This window comes from Danio aesculapii, chromosome 11 (genome assembly GCF_903798145.1).
Source record: "Danio aesculapii chromosome 11, fDanAes4.1, whole genome shotgun sequence".
Classification (NCBI taxonomy): domain Eukaryota; kingdom Metazoa; phylum Chordata; class Actinopteri; order Cypriniformes; family Danionidae; genus Danio; species Danio aesculapii.
This window is the reverse complement of record NC_079445.1, coordinates 39,228,768-39,248,894: the sequence shown is the minus strand read 5'-3', so window position 1 is coordinate 39,248,894 and position 20,127 is coordinate 39,228,768. Positions and strand designations below refer to the sequence as shown.

Genomic DNA, 20,127 nt, shown 5'->3' with positions numbered 1-20,127 from the left:
TGGGGAGTATCTTGCTTCGTTATTTTTCTATTGCATAATCCTGTGAGAAATCAATATTGTTTGGTTCTTATAGGCCTATGTAAAATTACTTTCATTGTTCCTATACGTAAACTTTTCTAGACCCCCTTAAACTACATATACATTTGTGATTTTGGGGAAAAAATATCTAAAAGTGAAAACAAACTAAGAACATTTCTGAACAACGCTTTCAATTAAATGAATAAAACAAGGCCAAGAGATTTGAGGGTGGTATGGGGTGGAAACGTCTCTTGATTTGTTATTTTTCTACTGCATTTTGTTGTAGGAAATCAATTTTATTTGGTTCTTATAGGCCTATGTACTTTCTTACTTTCTTGGTTCCTATATGTAAACCTTTCTAGACCCCTTCAAACTACATATTCATTTGTGATTTTAGGGAGAAAAAATATCTAAAAGTGAAAACAAACTAAGAAAATTTCTGAGCAAGGCATTCAATTAAAGGAATAAAACAAAGCAAACAGATTTGAGGGTGGTCTTGGGGGAAAAGTATCTTCATTTGTTATTTTTCAATTACATAATCCTGTAGGAAATCAATATTGTTTGGTTTTTATAGGCCTACGTAAAATTCCTTCCATGGTTCCTATACGTAAACCTTTCTAGACCCCCTTAAACTATATATTCATTTGTGATTTTGGGGAAAAAAATATCTAAAAGTAAAAACAAACTACGAACATTTCTGAGCAACGAATAAAGCAAAGATTTGAGGGTGGTCTGGGGGGAAATATCTTGATTTGTTATTTTTGTACATTGAATAAACCTGTAGGAACCATCAGTGAGAACAATGGGAATTGTGAAAAGCTAAGTAAATGATTCAAACATGTATTTGTTGTCCATATAAATAAATAGTATATTTAAATTATGCTTCGTACCAAGTTAAATGATCTTACCAACAGTTAGCATTATATTAGCAATAGTACTGTTAAATAAATTAGCTGTAAACACAATACAGCTCAACAGCCAGCAAAAACGATTCATTTGGGTCTCTCAAACCTTCAGTCGTGTGCTCTCGCTTATATAAAGCGCTTATTCGTTGATTTCAACTTAATTTCAAACGAAACAAGCACCACAAAGTTGTTCTACACTTAACTGGGACATCTTGCATATCGTAAGGGCCTCTTTTTGTTTCTGAGCCATGCTGTTCAACCTATCCGCAAACGAGGGGGAGGGTAAACGCTTTAGAGACAGAGCGTTTGACTGACAACCGCGGAAACCAATCACAAATCAAACAACCGTTCAAACCGACCAATAGCGTCACTCACTGGGCAAATCTAGCCAAGCGGGCGGGGTTTGAACCAACACACCCCGCCTCCCGTCCAATCGTTAGGTTGCGCGAAGGCTGCAGTTTCAGTTTGTTTTATTCACCATTTTGAGTAGCTGAAGGTAATATTTAAACTAAATACCTTCGTAGAGCAGGAATATCTCCCGCATTGTTTAGTTTTCGCCACAGGGAGAGGACGTTGTTTTTTTTCGACGTGCCCCCTTGTGTTTTAAAAACACCACGTTTTGTTTGCATCTTACCCTGCTTTTCTTTGGCTCCTTTTCACAATTTTAACCGCTACAGTATTCCTGCAAAATGGCAAGACCAGTGAGGTACGTGGGTTTCATTCGTCCTGCTGATGGCTACTGCATGCACGCTGGCTACTAGGCTTCACGCATGTGCCAGGCATCCTTAGCTTCTTGTTTAGCGCTCGGATTTTGTAACATTTTGGCTCGTTCGTGCATGCATTTTGCTCGTTGTTTCTTCCCCAGTGACGGAGGGCTGTGTTTTAGGCTCGTGGCTACATCGTGCACGGTTAAAATCCGCATTAACCGGGATCCTGCAGCGTGATGTCTCTTGTGCATCACCTTACCTAGATTTCAGATTATATGTGTTGTGTGAGAGGCACTGAAAAAGGCTTCACGTTTCCTTGTAAGCCAGTGAGAATATGGCTTCCCATTCATCCTCGCCAGAGCTTCAGGAGGGGAAATAAAATCCCGCTGGAGGTGCTCGTTGGCCCGTTCGTGTGATTTTTTTGTAACCTGTAATGCGCACATATTTGGGCGAACAGCACGGTATATGCGGAAACAATAGATTGCGAAAGCGCGTTGGTGATTTTTTTTTTTTAAAGGAAAGCGCTTTTTTGGGGGTTTTTTTTCGATAGCGGTAAATTAACACGACGCGGGTGACGTCAGAGGGGGGCGGGGTGCCTGAGAGCGACCACACCTCCCGTGTGGAGTTTCTTATGTGCAAAACGTGCAAATAATTTCATGTTTAATCGTCGTATTTTGATTACAAACGACAGAAATTGATTAGTACGTATAAATGTATGTTAATTGTGTCTACGGAAGACGACAGGGTGTTGTAAAAAGGGGAAAATATCGCGCGTCGTCTTCACGCAGGCTGTGTCGTTTGTACAGAAAAAAAGAAAAAATGTCGCGCGAAGGCCTTACTGAAACATTCACTATAGTAATCATGAGCCAGAATAGCAGTTTTACTTGGTTTTAGTAGGCACTGGTATTAAAAACGACAAAATTATAGTTTCTGGTAAGCTTACTTGAGGAGTAATTATTATTACCATGAGGAATTTGTGTAACATAACGATATTTTAAAAGAGGACTTGCGTTATGTCGTGAAGTTATTTTAATTATTAGTATCAATTAAAATTTCCCCCCACAATTCGAAGAAAAAAAATACATTTAAAAACAACTTGTGAATAATAATTGAATTTAGACAAGCTATCATATTTTAGTGTATTATTTCTAAGCTGAAATATTAGCTGGTATTGATTATTGTATGGTGGGCCAACCTTTTTATTTCAATAAAATTTCTTAATTTAAAACTGCAATGGGTGGATTTTTATGGTATTTAAATATTTATGCAGTGGTGCTAATTCATTGGTTAACCCATTTTGAGCGTGATCTTAATAAAATTTCTCATTTAAGCTGTTGTAAATTTTCAACGCTTTGATGTCCAGAAGATTTTAAAATTACTTAGCAGTATTTATGTAATTGCATTTTCCAAAAACTTTACTTACAAACAATCACAAATCAAAACCAGTTGTGCGCCAAATTTGAGATTGATATCTCAAAAAAGCAAACATTTTGATGTTTGATGCAAGTAAAGTGTATGGGGAAAACATTTACATAAATTACTGCATACAAATGTTTGTTAACTACAGAATAGACAGAATGTTATAAAAAGAGGGAAATTGCAACGCATCATCTTCATGTAGGCGGTGTCATTTGTACAGGAAAAACAGTCGTGCGAAGGCCTTAACTTTATTAAAGCATTCACTATAGTGATCATGAGCCAGAATAGCTGTTTAACTTGGTTTTAGTAGCCGCTGGTATTACAAACAACAAAATTATTGTTTCTGGTAAGCTTACATGAGGAGTAATTATTATTACCTTAGAGAATTTGTGTAACATAACGATATGTTCAAAGAGGACCTGCGTTATGTCATGAAGTTATTTTAATTATTAGTATCAATAATGAAAAAAAATACATTGAAATAGAATTTGTAAATAATAATGAAATTTAGAATTTAGATAAGCTATCATATTTTAGTGTATTATTTCTGAATTGAAATATTAGCTGTTATTAATTGTTGTATGGCGGCCCAAAAATTTTATTTCAATAAAATTAGTTGTTTTAAAACTCCAATGGTTTTTAATAATAGTTGGATTTTTAGGGTATTTATATATATTTATGAAGTAGTGCTAGTTAACCCATTTTGAGCATGATTTTAATGAAATTTCTCATTTAAACTATTGTAAATTTTTAACTATTTGCTGTCCAGGACATTTTTAAAATCACTTAGTAGTATTTATGTAAATGTGTTTTCCAAAACACTTTACTTAATCACAAATCTCATCAAGTTGTGCTCCAACTTTGAGATTTATCTAAAAAAATAAACATTTTGATGTCTGATGCAAGTAAAATGTATGGGGAAAACATTTGCATAAATTACTGCATATGAATGTTTGTTAACTGTGTCTACAGAATACGACTGTTATAAAAAGAGGGAAAATATCACATGTAGTCTTAATGTAGACTGTCATTTGTACAGGAAAAATAAATAATGTTGTGTGAAGGCCTTAACTTTATTAAAACATTCAGTATAGTAATCATGAGCCAGAATAGCTGTTTAACTTGGGTTCAGAAGCCACTGGTATTAAAAAACACAAAATTACAGTTTCTGGGGAGCTTTCCTGAGAATTTATTATTATTACTATAGGAAATTTGTGTAAGAGGAATTAGCGATATGTTCGAAAATGACTTAATTTCGAAGTTATTTTAATTCTTAACTTCCATTAAACAAATCCTTCCACAATTCGAAGAAAACGAATGTTTACCCTATGTGATGTTTTAATTTAGGTACATTCATTTTAAGTATAAATTTCTGAATTAAAATATCAGCTGATGTTATGTATTCTTGCATGGTTTCTTTTTTCTTAAAGTCAAACTGACTTTATGATATTAAAAGATATTCATACAGTATTTGTAATTCATTGCTTAATTGCATGATTTTAACGACGTTTCCGATTTAAATTGTTGTAAACTTTCAATGCTTTGGAGGTCATAACATAACTTTACACTTTGTAAAATCACTTGGCAGAAATTGTGCTCCAAAATTTGAGATTGATATCTCAAAAAACATGCAAACCATTCTGGTGTTTGATAAAAGTAAAATGTATTGGAAAGAATTAGCATAAATGACTACAATTCAATTGGCAGATTTTGATTTGTAGACATTTTTCTCAGAGTAGTCACTATTGTTACTGTGGTAAAACAAATACAAAAAAATTGCGCTCAATTGGGTAACAATCAGATGTATTCCTTAAATTTTACTGCAGACAGTAGTTATACATTTTGTCACAAACCAAGAAAGTATAGTCTTGAATCAAATAATGGATGTTTCATAAAATAAATGAGATATTTTATTCAAATGTTCTATATATTTATTTATTATCATATATTTCAAAATTAATTATTACTTATTTTAACTTCTAATCCAGATATTGAATCATTTAACTTCTTTAAAAGTAACTTGTGGCTTTTCAGTCCTCTCAACACCTAGTCGGGCCTGAGTGGTTAAATGGAACAAGACTGCAGTATTAATGAAACCCTCATTGAAATGCTAATTGAGGAACTGTTTAACGATCATTAATTCAAGTAAACATAATGAAGCAAGGCATGTTAAACGAGCTTTTCGTTTCCTGAAGAAATGCTGACCACTCTCCGAAATTCAGGGAGCCTTAAAAACAGGACTTAACATCGCTCGCCGATGTGTCATTGGGAGGATGTTTTACATGTATTCATATGTATGTTTTTGTCTTACAGGAACAGAAAGGTGGTGAATTACTCCCAGTTTAATGAATCTGATGATGCAGGTAATTAAACCATCTCTGTAATGCATTGTATTAACTTTCAGGAAACTGTTAATGTACTTATATTTACTTATTACTGCTCTCATACACGATCTATTTGTGTGTCATGCACTTTAATTGTATAATTAATTACATTTCTGCTTCCAGATGAGGATTATGGAAGAAAGGAGAAGGAAACCACCAAGAAGATTCGTGCTCCACCCCGTGAAAACAAGCACAAGAAGTCTAAGAATTCGCAGGAAGAAAGGCAAGAATCTGTCTATTTTCAGCTATAGATGATGGACGCTTGTAAATGATTGTAATAATGCGTTTTATTAAATTTTTGTGCCATGTTTATTAGTTTATAAGTTATAAAAACGGATGTACAATGTGCTCTCAGAGATGTAATCAAGTTTTACAAAGAATGTGCAATGGGTTATAGTGTGTATATGTGGGTTATAAATGAATTACTAAATCAAATCTTAAACAATAGTAAAAACTTTACCAAATAAATAAATGGATACAAGATTGTTAGGGGTAAAATAGGAATAATGCATTGTAAAACTATTTAGAACATATCCAACTGTGAGATTTTTGCGTGTTCGGATCTCTAGAGATGCTGAACCTTTTTGAGATCCATTTTCTCCTTGTGACCCACATATGCAGCGGTTAATTATAACTAGGAAGTAAATACCACATACAAGGACATTCTCCTTCAAAGATCAAACTGCTAACGAAGGTTTTCTGTTTTTCCCCCACAGCGAGGATTCAGATGAAAAACTGACCAAATCCAAAAATGATTCGGCAGGTAAATTACACTGGGTTGTTTTATCTTATCTTTATCTCTGGGGCTGCACGATATTGGATAGGGCTGGGTGATTTGGCCTAAAATCAAAATCTCGATTAATTCAATATTTTAACTCTATTGGGATTAATGAACTATTTTTATTTTATTATTATATATATTTTTTGCCCTCATAGTTCACTGACAGGATTTGTACAGTCAGGGTTCATACACATTTTTACTACAAAAATTCCATGACTTTTTTTCAGGACTTTCAAGTCAATTTTCATGACCTAATGTTTCATGTAATGTCTACATATACGTGGTAAATCATAAGACGTTTAAATTTATTACAGCATATTATAAGACATGCAATATTTCCAATTACTTTGATATCTATAGATGCTTACACAACACTAATAATGTGAGAGCATGTTTTTGGCCTAGAAAATAAGTAAAAACAACTAACCTTCATTCCAATATACAGATATTTGTCAAACTAATTTTTAGATAATATTAATAGTTTGTTAAACTAGTAATAGCAGGTAAAACTACTATTATAGGGCCGCGATCACACTGCACTTTTTCGCTCCATAGACTTCCATTCATACGCATGCGAATGCGGCAGACCAGAAACGCAAGCACGTGTTTCGCATTTCACTGCATTCGAAAGTTCAAGCTGGGTGAATTCTTACCTGCGAAATCACATTAGATGATAGCATGAGATCAATAGAAGATAATTTAAAATGTCTAATCATATTGTTTAACCCCGCCCCTTTTCACAGCACCATACTGCAGAATTTTGCAAGCACAAGCTCTCTAGTGTGAGCGCAGCTTAAGTCGCTTTGGACAAAAATGTCAGCTAAATGTAATCTCCATGACTTCCAAAATCTTGTGGGGTTTTCTGTTTTTCCAAAACTTTTCCAGGACTTGAAAATGCCAAGTCAAAATTCCATGACTTTTCCAGGTTTTCCATGACCGTATGAACCCTGACAGTAAATATGCTTACAAATTTACAAGTGAGAGACTTCTGAATGAAGGGTGCATTACTTGATTTTTAATTTTTTTATTTAAATAACTGAAGGAAACACGCACTATCTACTATCTATGATTATTTATTGAACATCAACGTTGAACAGCTGAAATTAAAACACACATCGCTTAAAACTAACTTTTTATAAAAAAAGTTTCCAACTGGAGCTCCTTCACGAGACTCGACGAAACACAAAGAGCTCACGGCTGTCCCGCAGCTCTCAGCACCACCCACACTTGTCATCACTACCAAACTGACTTGCACTTTGCGCCGTGTAGTTAAATTTTTTGAGCGGTCGCTAATTGGAAAGCATTATAAGTTTTTGATAAATGGATGATTCTGTAGGTTCATCTGCATAACGTATAATAAACAAGATAAATCCAATAAAGAAATGATACACATGGAATAAAGTGTTAAGAGACTTGCGGTATTCAGGTATGCAGTAATTTAATAATCAATTGTAAAGTAATACTGCGTTGTCTTAGTGGTATAAATAATTCAATAAAATTAATCATTAACAAAGTTACAAATGATTCTTATGTCTGAATGCTTTTAAAATCCTCATACAGTCACAGGTCTTAAACCCACATGCTAATTATAAATTATAATACAGATTTAGCATTGCACATCCTGTGATGTAACTATTTCGAATGATCACATTGCAATATCGATGCTTAAATGATATATTGTGCAGCCCTAATTTGATCCAAAAACAAAGAGTTTAATTTAATGAACGTCTTCTGGTCTTTTAAGATGACTTCGGTAGTGATGAAGACAACGACTTTGGAGAAGAGCAAGAGGAAGATGGAGGAAGTGACTATGGTGATAAAAAGGCTAAAAAGGGAAAGAAGCCAAAGGTGGAGAAGCCAGGCAAAAAGTCACTGAAGAGGAAACGAGGTGGAGGTAAGTCGCAGATCGACAAAAAAATGGCACTTTCCCTTGAACTCTCATGCATAAAGCATGAAGCAGCAGGTGCTAAGCTATTAGCATAAAGGCTAGTCTTATTTTCAACAATAAAAACCTATTTAGGCAGGAAAAAGACCATCTGATTGGCACAGATTAAGTGACAGATCATGTAACACAGTGGAGTAACAGAAATTCTGAAGTGCTTCAATATTATTCTAGAGTTTTCCAAATATGTTATTTGCCACGCTTGAAAAAATGCTGAAAAGGGTAGAAAATACAACTGCAATGTGCTTAATTTTGACTTTAGATATAGGCCTGTCATGATATCTATTTTTGTTGTATGATATATTGCACCAAAATATATTGAGATGAACGATATTGTCATTTTAAGACAGGGTGTCCGCGGGGTCTTAAACTATTAAAAGTTGATTAATTTAGAGAAATTTTAAGGGCCTTAAAGTCTTAAATGATATTTTACAAGGTACATTTTGTATAATTTATGTCATAAATGTCATTTCTAATTGTATGCTAACGTTTGCCTTAATTTAATCTGCAAATATTAGGAAAAAAGTCACACACATTTTATTTATTTATTTTCAATTTCTAAAAATCTAATATAAGAAATCAGCCAATTTGCTAGTAAATAAATGGGAGTTTAAAGTTTCATTAATTCATTTACAGATCAATGAATTTGTTAAAGTCTTTTAAACTGGTCTAATGATTATTGTTTTGTATTTCTCTTTCTTAACTTTTCATAAGGGTAGTCCACCCTTCTGAATTATATTGCATTGAATACACGTTATCACAAGAGACTGTGTATTTGTGCTTCCTTACAATCAGTTAAGTTCAAATGTCGCCAGTGTTATCAGTTAAAACCTAAAGTGGCAATAAGGTATTAAAATGTATAGAAAGAGTCCTAAAAATATCTTAAAAGGTATTGAATTTGGATCTCGGATTTCTGTATATACCCTGTCAGACCATTTTATGCCGCTCCTTATATAATAGCAGAATGACAATATAATATCATCACAATGCAAGTACACTACCAAAGCACACATCATATTTTATTCTTAAGAATATTTCATTTAATTATAGTCCGTTTAATAATCAGGCATTGGAGTCAGAATGTGACGAAGCATATCCTAAATAAATAATGAATGGTAGCAAAAAAGTGCAAGTTAACAGTAGTGATTTATAGTAAATACTACAGTGTTCTTTAACCATACTGACATTGACGGCTCCAATAGAGATAGAGATGTTGCACAATCAGCTAAAATGTTGCTAGAATTGGTTTTTATGTATGGGCGATTTATATATTCCATCATGAAAAATGATTGAGGTCATGTCCTTGTGTTGTGTGATAACTCCATATATTGGTTATTGTGACAGGCTTGTTTGTAATAGGTGTAACAGCCCTGCTTGTAGTAAAAACAAACTTCCAACTAAATGAGATCGAATAATGTATGTGTTGTGTGTGTTTTTGACACTTGTGCGTCCTCTGCAGATGATAGTGATGATGATAAAGAGGTGAGCAGGAAACCAAGGCAGGTGAGACAGGCTGCGTCAAAGGCTGTGTCCAAACAGAGAGAAATCCTGCTGGGAGACGGAGGCAGTGAGGATGAGGAAAAGGATGAGGAAGAACAGGCCTTTCTAGACCGTAAGTGTCATGTTTTTTTTGCTTCATCATTATTATCATTTATAAAACTGCTCCTTCCTGCAGCTTGTTGGGAAGAAAGTGTTCCTGTTTTTATGTTATTTGAATCTTGAATCTTTTTAAAAGGATAGTTCACCCCAAAATGAAAATGTTCCCACTATTTACTCACTCTCTAGTGGATCTAAATCGTTGACTGAGTGTTCTGTTTAACACTAAAAGAAAAAAAAACTGTATACCTGTAATCGCTGACTTATAGTAGGAAAAACAAATACTATGGAAGTCAGTGGTTACAGCATTCTTCAGAATATCTACTTTTGTGTTCAACAGATAAAAGTCGAACAGGTTTGGGGCAAGTAGAGTAAATCAGGGTGTCCGCAGAGTCTTAAAAAGTATTAAAAGTAGATAAATCAATTATGAGAAAATTAAGGCCCTTAAAAGGTTTTAGAAAGTCTTAATCTTGTTTTTACGAGGTCTTAAATTTTGTTCAAGTGTTGTCCAAAGTGTTTGACTCCAAAAAGCATAAAAATATTTATTTTCTTCGATTGGTTTGGGCTGGGTGCGTCCGGCCGAGCTCTTCTGTCCGGGTGATGTCACGTAATTTGCGACAAACGCGGGGAGGTGATGTGATGCTCTCCACATGTAGCGAAATCATAGAGCAGGGCTATTCAATTGAAGGCAATTTTTTCCGGCCCTCCAAATAGTGTAACCAAGACATCAAAAATACATTTAGTTCAGTCCAAAAGGCCGCTAGAGTTATAAAGTAACATGCGTCTATTCATTACTGCACGAGCTGCAGTTGAAGGCTGCGCAGAGAATGAGTCACCTGACATTAAGCTAGTGAGTGGCGCTAGCAGCCAAAAACATTTGTATACTTAAGCTTCAAAACTTTTCAACGCCAGTTATGCCACCTGTGCGCTTGTTTAAAGTTCCGAGCTTATAGCTTAACCAAGGCTAGTATGCACGCACACCGGATTAACAATAGCAGCGGGCTGTTCACATATCACGTCTTTTCCGTGCGCAAGTTTGTTGTTTCCAATAGTTATTTTTTATTTATATATATATATATATATATATATATATATATATATATATATATATATATATATATATATATATATATATATATATATATATATATGCACCAATATGTTTGCGCAAGCGGAACGATGCTTTCGTGCCTTTCAGATGCACTGAGTAAAAAACATCTCACACTGTAGCATTGAGGGTTGTGCGAGGCTTTCAGTGCAATGTAAACAAAATATGTTAGATGAATTTTTACAAATTATGTATGAACGCAGATGATAACAACGGTTCATTTAAATCCTTAATGTTAATGAAAATGTACATATGATTTATTTACAATACAGTTTGTAAAGTAATATTTTCTGTCTTTTAATAGATCTATTATATGAGAGACTTGCTTTGTTTACCAAATAAAGTGGATCTAATTGGATTTGCATTGTGAACATTAAATAAACGTTAAAAATTTATTATTTTTTATTTCATATATTAAGTTTTTAGTTATGTTACTCCCAAAATCATTCCGCATAAATCAGCAGATTTTTATCAAAATTCTGCCCTGAAATATCACAATGTCCGCAGATTCTGTCTGGCCCTAATCGTAGGGTAAACACAAAACAAAAGTTTCCTTCTGGAGCTCCTTCACGGGACTCGACACTCGTAAGCAATCGTTCCATCGGGCTAACGGCTCTCAGTCCCACCCACACTCATCAACACTACCAAACTGACCAATCAGAGTTTGCGCTATGCATCATTTCGTTGTGTATTTGCATTTTTTTGAGAGGTGCGCATCAGCCACAGTAAGGGCTATGCGACCCCGTAAAGGCTGCGTCAGACTAAACGCAAGCGCTTGATGCAGAAGTATAAATCAGCCTTAAGTACAGATGTTGGGTTCCAAAAATAAAACTTCACTGATTTTAACCTTTAAATATAGATCCGCAAGCTTGCTAATTATTTTTTTGAAAAAAGAATAAATAAATAGTTTAGTAGAGTAATGTGTTAAACTTCACACTGCTAATGCTGTACAGAAAATTTTATGTATTTGTATGTGTGCCCACTTCAAAATTCAGTTTCTCTGGATTTTTTTTCTACATCTAGATTAAGACATATTAGCATTTTACTCAAATCCATAAAAGTAATATCTTCCAAATTTCAAGTGGAAATATTGTCATTTGGAGCATTTATTTTTTATATGATTATATTTGGTCAGAATAACAAATGTTTCCTTTGGCACTATTTCACCAAATATTGATTTCTTAACTTCAGTTTAATGTAGCTGTCACAATACTGGAATTCTATACCAATCAGTACTGCAATTTTAAAAACATCTATTTCCTGCTAACATTTGAGTGCATTCTTAAACCGCTGATTTGCCATTGTGTTCATGTGCTCAACAGAAATGACCGTGATTGGCCGTGAAGGTCATCAGTTCACTGAATTCACCACTGTTTACTTGGTGTAACTGTAGATACAGATACACTAGGGCATTTTTTTAAAGCCGTGAAGATCAGTCGATTTATCAGCGGATCCTTTATATGTCAGCTTATAAACAGACCAGTTGATCTCCACTGCTTTAAAACGCTCCAGTGTCCCTGTATCTGTGGTAACACTCAGTAAACAGCGGTGAGTTTGGGTGAAACTGATGACCTTCACAACCAATCAGTCATTTCTGTCGAGCACATGAACACAATGGCAAATCAGCGATGTTTAAGACACATGCCAAATGTTAGTGAGAAATGGATGTTATTCATTTTAGTACCGATTGGTATCGAATTCCAGTATCGTGACAACCCTAGTTTAATGCAAAAAAAGCCTAATTGGCAATGCTATTTTAAATAGGGAAGAATTTATCGTTAGTTGTATAATAAACAAATATTATTACAAGCAAAACAAGTAGGTTTCATTAGTTAATGTATTTACTATCATGAACAAAGTATGAACAATACCTGTACATCATTTATTAATTCTAGATCACGATTTCCTAATGTCTTATTAATATCCAAATTCATGCTTGTTAACATTTATGCACCGTGAGTAAAATGAACAACTGTATTTTCATTAACTAATGTTAACTTGCATGAACAAATACTGTAATGTACTATTCATGTAAGTAAATGCATTCACTAATACAACCTTATTGTAAAGTGTTACTCTAAATTGTATATGAGAGAAGCTGGGAATTTCCAAGTGGTCTCTAAAAATGTGAATCTTCAATTTTTTTGGTGCTGCAGAAGAGTCAGGCAGTGATGAAGACTTCATGGTTGATGATGACGATGACAGCGATTATGGCCACTCCAAAAAGAAGGGCAAAAAAGTGGTGCCGAGAGGTGGAGGAGGAGGACGGAGAGTGGAGAAGAAGGAGAAGAAATGCCCCAAACCCCGGCTAAAGGCCACAGGTAAACAATAGCGCTCTTGAATATTTAGGACATGGGGAAATTAAAGAGCAGAAATGATAAATGGTATCTAATTCTTAAATAAATAGTAAATTACTACAACATTAGATTAAATTATTAGTGATTTATTATTATTTTTTTACATTTCATTAATCAATTTACCTACTACAGGATTCAAGCATTTTTTGTTCCCGAGTGCAGCAAACAGGTGTCAAGATGCACTTTTTTCCCCTTTTTTTAAATTTATTTTTGTTTGTGTAAAAGTGAAACAAATTACTTTTTTTAATGTACAGTGCTCAGCATAAATGAGTACACTATTTTGAAAATAAATATTTTAATCCATTTCTCAGTGAATATAAGCAATGTGTTTTGTATGTGTTTAAACAAAACAGATTTATTAAACAGATATATTTATTAAAATAATATTTTAGTCACCAAACATATTTAGAAATTGAAAGATAATACAATTAAATTCAAGCTAAATATTGCAGCAACAAAAAAAAAATACCTACAAAATTTCAACTAAATTTTTCAATTGTTTTTTTCTTGATTTTTTTTTTTTTTTTTTTTTTTTTTTTTTTTTTTTCCTTTTTTTATGTGCATTTAATATTTTTCTACAACATATAAATTTGGCTGTACTAGTTTTTGAACCAGTATCATAAGTTATTTTGTTAGATAAGCTCCAGATTTGACTTAAGTACTGGCTAATCTGATGTATATGCACAAATATAATATTGTAAAGCTTCCTATTAAAAATATGTATTTAAAAGAGATTTATGAGAGGTGTACTTATGCTGAGGACTGTATATGCAGAAAAGAGGCATAAAATATGAAAGCGCACTGTACATTTCAAAACAATCAACATTTTAAATCTTAATTATTACAAAACACTATTAATTGGTAAATGTGAAATGTATGTTTTTACCCCAAAGGCAAACATTTAGTTTTACAGGACTATTAATTACTACTTTATTTATTTTTTAATTTATTAATACATTTTTTTACAAATCATTTCAGCCAGTACATTTTTCATTTTGTTGAATGTTTCTGTGCAGATTTACTCAATAGTTTCTCCCCCCACATCATTGGCATGTTGTCAATATATTTAATCAAATATTTTCAAAAGTATTTTTTTCTCTAATAGGGTATATGCAGAGCTAGTGTTTCTTCACATACTAAAACTTGAATGGTTAATGTGACTTTTTCAATTTTATACGTTTCCTTTTACAGCATCAATGCTTTAATGTAATTAAAATATACTCCGTTAAGTAGACTTCAGAGTTCATTTAGTTGTTGAAGTGTAAACAAAGAAGAAAAAGCCATTTACACGCATGCACCTGTCAGGATCAGCAGACGAGCGCAGAAACGCCATTGAAAATACTGGAGTAAAATACATTATTTTAAAGACATGGCACGGAAAAATGTCATTTAATGCAGTGCTTCTTGTACATTCTGAGACCCACTTTATAGCGTATATTATTTAGGCAGTGAAGATCGTTGTTTTGTTTTTTAAAGAGAATAGACCTTAATTGCACCGATTTTGTAATGGCATACAGTTCACCGGAAGCGTTTGACCCAGGTTACTGACAAATTAAAAGTCCTTCTGCATATACCCTATAAATTCCTTACAAAAACGACTATGTACGCCTTCCAGGATTCCGCGATCTTTGAATTAAATGCAAAATCAAGCAAATGGTGCAAAATATTTTATTATTTTTTTTAAATGTTTATTTTTTTATTGGTGCAGATTTCTTGCAAATTTTTGACCGTTGAGACGCTTCAAATTCCCATCACACTTCAGAGCGCCATCTTTTATATTCAAAAACTTTATTATTTTAAACAATTGGTTTCATTTTCGAATATGATACAGCAGCTTTAGGGGTTTAACTCTAGTTTTTTCTCAATGTTTCCTTTTTTATAAATTAGAGATATCAATAATTCCCGAGGTCAAAAAATTAATAAAGAATTAAAATGTGTATATTTTCACAATAAAACAAATGCTGTAAAATTGGCCACAAATTTAGCAAAAACTAAATATTGAAAAAAAAAATATTATATGATAAAATCATGACGACAAATGTTTTTGCCTACTAAAGCGATATTTTGGTCAGTTTGACTCATGTTTTTTTTTTTTTTTTACAGTAACACTGTAATCTGTATATTGCAATTTGTGGAGTAAACTGTACATCGCGAAAAATATTTTTTTTTCCCCGACAATATCCTGGAGAGACTAGCACAGCATTACATGCAAACTAATTGATTTTAAAACTCATAAATTTGGCAAACTCTAACTGAATGCATCCTTGCACATTAAAAAAAATACTCATACAACAGTTTTGTATACAATCATAAATGAAATAAATACTTTTGGTAAAAATCTAGCAAATAGAAACTCATAAAAATTAGCACACTGCTACTTTAGCTCTCAAAAGACAAATTTAATAGGACGTTTCAACCTGCATGTCTTCATCAGGTTAAAACGTTCTCCTATTAAGTTTGTCTTTTGAGAGCTGAAGTGGCAGTGTGCCTATTATTATTATTTTGCTTGACTTTTTCTATTATTCTTGGTTTGATCGAGCGCCTGCCTTTAAAATTTGTCTAGATTTGCGCACACTGGTGTTTTTCTGTCTAAAAATGTTGCAAATATAGAATGAAGTTTTGAATTGTAGTGTTAACATGTCTGTTTGTCCCTCAGTGAACCCCAGCCCCATGAAAGGCAAAGGTAAAGGGCGCCCGAGCGCAGCTAAAGCGCTGGAGAAATCCTCGCCTAAGATGAAGAGGGAAGCCGAGAGTCCCGCCGAAGATGAGGAGGAAGACGAGGTGGAGAAGAAAGAGTCTCCTCCATCCAAAAAGACGAAGGATGAAGCCCCTGAAGACGAGGAAGAAGACGAAGAAGAGGACGGCTCAGAAGAGGAGGCTCCATCTGGGGAAGACTAGCCATGCTAATAACAGCGGCCCTTTCTTCTCTTTCCCTTTACACTCTCTTTCCCCCTTCTCTGCTTTTATTTTAGTTTATTATTTTGAGTTTGTTTGCTTTTTCAGATTTTTCTTTCAGTGTCTGTTGTGGCCTGGCTCAACGGTTTGAACTTTTTTTTTTTTCTTTCTTTCTTTTGGCCTGTAATTTCCATATCGCAAAGGACATTTTTCCCAGAACTTGTGAGCGTATATATCTATATATATTATTGAGTAAAATGTGTCTGAGTCTGTTTATTTATGGGTATATAATCTCGAGGGAAGCCCATCGTTCCAACCAATAGCGTCGCTGCTCGCCCAGGGTAATCACATGACTGTGCTCTCCAAAAAAAAAAACGATGATGATAATAATGCTTTTTGCGCTCGTTCATTTCTGTAACATGTATTCTAAAGCTTAACGTCCACTTGCCATTGTTGCGACTGATGGTCCTCTTTCTTAAAGCGCGTTTCTGAGCAAAAACATTCGTAAAACTATTCTTATGTGAATTTTTGCAATGGCCACAAGTTTTCGTTTCAATACCTAATTATTCGTTTGGCTGCAAATGCAATTTTCAACACACTTTCGCAGTTCATTTACTGCAATTTACACAATTAAAAATGTTATTCATGAAATTTTTATGAAAAAAATAGTTTGGCCATTTTTACGTACGAGTAGTTTTGCGACGATGTTTTCTGAATGAGGTCCAATGCTTTTGTGTATTAGTGATTTCTCTCTAGGAAGCCATTCGTTAGGAAGTTTCGCAATTTGTAATAGTTCACAGCGTTTTTCGATAACTAGCGGTTCGTTTTTGTAATTATTCCACATGCGCTCACTGCTCTTTGCGGTTAAAGATGGAGAAACTGGTATCTAATGCTCATGTCTTCACAATTACTTTGGTCGTCGTCGTCATCGTCGTACACATGTTATCCAGGGTTTGCGACTCCAATATTTTTTAGTTTCACCCTTTTTTTAATGAACCTTCTCTATTCGTGTAGTTATGAATCATAATGCATTTAGTATTTTAATAGAGTAATATGTCACGTTGTCATTATGAAAATATTTTGATTGTGTTCGTTGTGCACTAAAATGGGAGTTTATATGGTAAACATACGATGTTTGCTCCTTTTTTTAAGTGCAAGTTTTTTTTTTTTTTCATGAGGTATAAATCAAACTATTTTAACTGGTAACCGACGTACCATCCATCAAGCTAGACTCATTTTAAACCGTAAAAATTCCTTCAAGAATCATGTTCGCTCTGATGTCTGTAATGTGCGTTTGTTTATTTTATTTATTTTTTTTTTTCTCGATCATCTCTTCTAGAAGCTGCAGTCTGAATGCTTTCATCTCTTCTCAAAAGAGAGGCGCAGTGCGAGTTGGGCCTTAAAACGGTTAATTGTAATCCGAGGTCTCGCACACTTTCTGCCTTACAAAGCCTGTGTTTCTTTTGTTTAAATAGTCACTGCGAAGCTAAACATTCAAACAGCGAGGGTATTTTTTGACTCGTGCCCTTTTCGTCCTAAGATTGTATTGCCAAATGTTGAGGGATCTCTTCAACTGCGCAACTAACGTTTTAAAGAGTCGAGTGTTGTTCTTTAGCCCTGGATCAGATGTGCTGTCGTGACGCATGTGCACTGTGAGGATAGAGAAGATTTGTATTATTCATATTTTGTGTGTTTGCTCGTATATATATTTCTGTTGCTGCTTGTTTTTTTGTTTTTCCCAGACACGTTTGATTTGTATCCCATGATGCATTTTAGGGGGGGGCTTTTCCGTCTACAGCGCATACATGGCATTCTGACATGGTTCGATCCTTTCTGCCAGGCGTCTCTGAATATTTTCCACTTGTGCTGTCTATGAATTGGTTTTTAACCTAGCTGTCCAAAACATATGAATGTTTTGTTTTTTGTGCTTGATTTTAATTTGAACTTCTTCTTTTTTTGATTGGTTGGTTGGTTTGTTTCATTATTCCTCCTCAGATTTTTTTTGTATTGTTTGTTTTTTTTAAGAAAAAAAATAAAATGTATCTTCATTTTAATGAGAATCTGTTGTACTTCTCTTTTTCTTTTTTTTTTAAATCTGTTTAAATTTTTTAAATGTAAAATTCAGTCATGAAGGGTGATATTAGCTATATGAACCAAAATAGTTTTTTTGTACCAGGCTGTTAACATGTTTTTATCAGCTGTAAATTTGGCCAATTTACCATTGCAGTCAGAAAATATTTGGATTTCCTGGAGCCAGACGCCAAAGTTTAGTTACTTCTGTATTGGCTTGCCGAGGGAAAGCATGAGGTTGCCACTTGGTTCCAACTCTAATCAGACACACCTGGGCTAGCTAATCAAGCTCTTAAGTTGTGGTCACACTGGACTTTTCTCCCCATAGACTTCCATTCATATGCACGTGAATGCGTCAGACCGGAAATGCAGGGTCATGCGTTAAGTTTCACAGTTCGCTGTGGTGCAAAGTTCAAGCATGGTGAACTCTGACCTGCGAAATCGCATTACTTGACTGCGTGAGACCAATCGAGGATCAAAATATGGCCTCTCTGGACAGCAATCGCTCGCTTTTTAAGTGGTTTATTTATGAACTAATTTCGAGAGGATCGCGTGCTTATGATCAACACGGCTGGCTCCTCATTAGCTCCGTAATCTGACCCATTAGACGATTACGAAAGCATTATAAATAAACAGAGTTTTTCACTCCAGTTTTCTTCGTCTTGAAGCTTCCACCCCTACTTCCTCCCCCTTTTCTGATAGGGCGAGACGGTGGCCCAGTGGCTAGCACTGTTGCCTCACAGCAAGAACACCGCTGGTCTAACCTCTTATTGTGCTGGTTGGTGTTTCTGTGAGGAGTTTGCAAGTTCTCCCCGTGTTTGCGTGGGTTTCCCCCGGGTTCCTCCCACCGTTCAAAAACAAACCATAGCCAATCGACTAAACCAATTATCACCTTAAACAATTTTAGTTTACACTTCTCACACGGTGACAAGCAGGGGAGTCCTCGAGACCTACCTGAGCTCGAACTTCCCTCTCGCCCTTCTAACGGGAGGGAGCCCCGGGCTCGAGGATATTACAAGCTCGGGGCTCTCTCCCGGGACAGCATGCCAAATACGCTTTATTGATTATCAGCTAAGTGTGAACTCTTGAATGTCTAATAATCTTGTTTATTCCCGCCCCTTTTCGCAGCGCCGCACGACAGAATTTCGCACACACAAACTCTAGTGTGACCGCAGGTTTACTAGGCTTTCTAGAAGCATCCTTGCAGGTGTGTTGAGGCAAGTGGAGCTAAAATCTGCAGGACACCGGCCCTCCAGGTCACTCGTGGTTTACCTGATCTTCCATTAATGCAAAAACTATTTACAGAAGTTACCAGGCCATTAGAAAAATTCTTAGTATTTAGCCCTGAAGTCTCAAATTTCATTCAAAGGGTCTTAAATTTGATTAGCTGAAACCCTGGAAACTATCAGCTCATTTAAGAGTTTTCATGAATCAAAACCAAATCTGAAGTGGTAAAAAGTCTTAATGCCTCCTCAGTGAATTCTGGTTTGTCCTTATGTGGATTAATCTGCTATAATAGCATTTAAAGTGCATTTTGTTTAGACCTTCGGTAGAAAAACAAAGCACACCTTTCATTCTTCATTTTCAACCAGCTCAAAATATGGGTGAAATAATGTCCAATTGTCATTCAGTGTACACTCTGAAAAGTAAACTCATGCAGACGAATATGTTTGTTTAATCAAAACGTTGAACTTTTCTGAGCTTATATCAGTCAAACCGACCAAAATATTAAGTTACATTTTAGTGACAAAACATTTGTTGTCATGACTTTTCATCATATATTTTACTATGTAACATTCAGTGTAGTCTGTGAGCCATTTATATATCATCAGCTGATTCTTGTGCTCAGGGATGGATTCAAATGTATTTTAAAATAAAATACCAAATACCTCAATTTTATCTGTACAAAAATACAGCAGCCATAAATGAATCAAAATAAAATACT

General features: G+C 34.6%; 1 protein-coding gene across 1 annotated transcript; it reads left to right on the top strand.

The window, feature by feature from the left end:
• The first annotated feature begins 1,356 nt into the window (after nucleotides 1-1,356).
• On the top strand, nucleotides 1,357-18,172 carry nucks1a (nuclear casein kinase and cyclin-dependent kinase substrate 1a). Its single transcript, XM_056468225.1, has 8 exons — nucleotides 1,357-1,629; nucleotides 5,363-5,412; nucleotides 5,557-5,656; nucleotides 6,150-6,196; nucleotides 7,959-8,108; nucleotides 9,616-9,768; nucleotides 13,017-13,181; nucleotides 15,874-18,172. The coding sequence occupies exons 1-8, from the start codon at nucleotides 1,613-1,615 to the stop codon at nucleotides 16,113-16,115; spliced, it is 924 nt and encodes a 307-aa protein (XP_056324200.1). The 5' UTR covers nucleotides 1,357-1,612; the 3' UTR covers nucleotides 16,116-18,172.
• Nucleotides 18,173-20,127: the final 1,955 nt, after the last annotated feature.

Excerpts from the sequence above, each read along its gene's own strand:
- nucks1a (XM_056468225.1), top strand. Across the intron at positions 8,109-9,615 it reads GAAGAGGAAACGAGGTGGAG|ATGATAGTGATGATGATAAA; the intron begins GTAAGTCGCAGA and ends CGTCCTCTGCAG. Across the intron at positions 9,769-13,016 it reads AGAACAGGCCTTTCTAGACC|AAGAGTCAGGCAGTGATGAA; the intron begins GTAAGTGTCATG and ends TTGGTGCTGCAG.